At 36.6% G+C, this 1,233-nt stretch overlaps 1 protein-coding gene across 1 annotated transcript; it reads right to left on the bottom strand.

The window, feature by feature from the left end:
• Positions 1–341: 341 nt before the first annotated feature.
• Positions 342–1,098, bottom strand: mRpS18C (mitochondrial ribosomal protein S18C). The gene is made up of 2 exons (XM_017605114.1): positions 955–1,098; positions 342–893 (listed from the first exon to the last, which is right to left on the bottom strand). Exons 1-2 carry the CDS (start codon positions 986–988, stop codon positions 499–501), a joined length of 429 nt encoding a protein of 142 aa, XP_017460603.1. The 5' UTR covers positions 989–1,098; the 3' UTR covers positions 342–498.
• Between the last annotated feature and the right edge of the window lie 135 nt (positions 1,099–1,233).

The raw sequence follows: 1,233 nt of genomic DNA, 5'->3' as shown, positions 1-1,233 counted from the left end.
ATTTCCAGAGAAGCTTTATTGGAAACAATTTCAGACCGCACAGGAACTCGAAGGACACAAACAGCACTCCAAGCAAGTAGAAGAACTAAATAGGGCGGTGGAAGAGTGAAAGGTCGACTTTGCCAGAGCTTTGGAAAAAATACAGATTACATCGCACGTTTAGTAATATAGAGATGCAACTCAAAATTTACGTTTTTGGAGATTTCATTAAGCAATTAAGAAGCTTGATAAGTCGAATATGCTCAGTCTTAAAGGTAACCAAACTTCTCACATATGGCGAAGATATATGTTTTTCCATATGTCGTTTTGTTTACCAACTGTATGAATTGATAAAACATTGATTGCGTTTTCTCACAAAATTTAAATTTTGATATACTTCGTTATTAAAAGAGCGACATTTACTTTCATTTAGCAGATAATAAATGTTTATTTCTACCCTAAATTAAATATAAATAAAACCGATTTCTTATTTGGAAGATGTGAGACTAAAAAACTAGTCTAGTATTTATGGGGACGTATCGGTCTCTCGGGATCAAATAGGCGTGGATCTTGCAAAAAGTCCATGTCTTTGTGATAACTCGGCATAAGGGCGCAATTCTGGGCACGTATAATTGCTTTTTCTACTTGTTCCTGCTTTTGTTTACATAAGCCAGTTATGTGCCGCCCGTATATACGTCCCGTGTATGGAGACTGGAACTGAGAGAGAAGTTTTACGTTTTTATAGTTCGGCACTATGTTGTGCTTACAAAGAATGCACACTCGACGGTCCTTCTCGAAAGGGTTGGGTATATCGATGGGTTCATCATCCTTGGTTTGGGCCGGTGTACTAAATTGTCTTGGCATTGGTGTGGCACTAAAAAGTGGGGTTACACTTAGGCGAGTACTTGTAGCGACTGAAAATTAAGTTCTTGAATAGTGAACAGTTCAATTTATAAAAATTATAATTGTATTTACCACTGCGTAGAGCAATCCTGGCTACATTTAACATTTTAAATTAAATTATTATTAAATTTGCAGCCAAAATACAAACCGCCTTCGGTTAGAGCAAAATTGTATAAAATTTCTTAATAGTCAAAATCAGCTGTTTTTTACGTTTTGACAGTGGGATATGCAATGAACGTTAACGTTTACGTTGCTTGTGTGTGCGTTCTGCAATAGACCACAGTTAGATGGCGCAAAAAAGTTTTGGTTGTTAACTTGACTATGACAGCGCACAGTATACAGTAAACCCAA

This window comes from Rhagoletis zephyria, unplaced genomic scaffold (assembly GCF_001687245.7).
Source record: "Rhagoletis zephyria isolate East Lansing unplaced genomic scaffold, Rhagoletis_zephyria_1.1 Rzeph_scaffold_32274, whole genome shotgun sequence".
Lineage (NCBI taxonomy): Eukaryota > Metazoa > Arthropoda > Insecta > Diptera > Tephritidae > Rhagoletis > Rhagoletis zephyria.
Note: the sequence above shows the minus strand (reverse complement) of the source record. Positions and strands in the feature narration are given on the sequence as shown.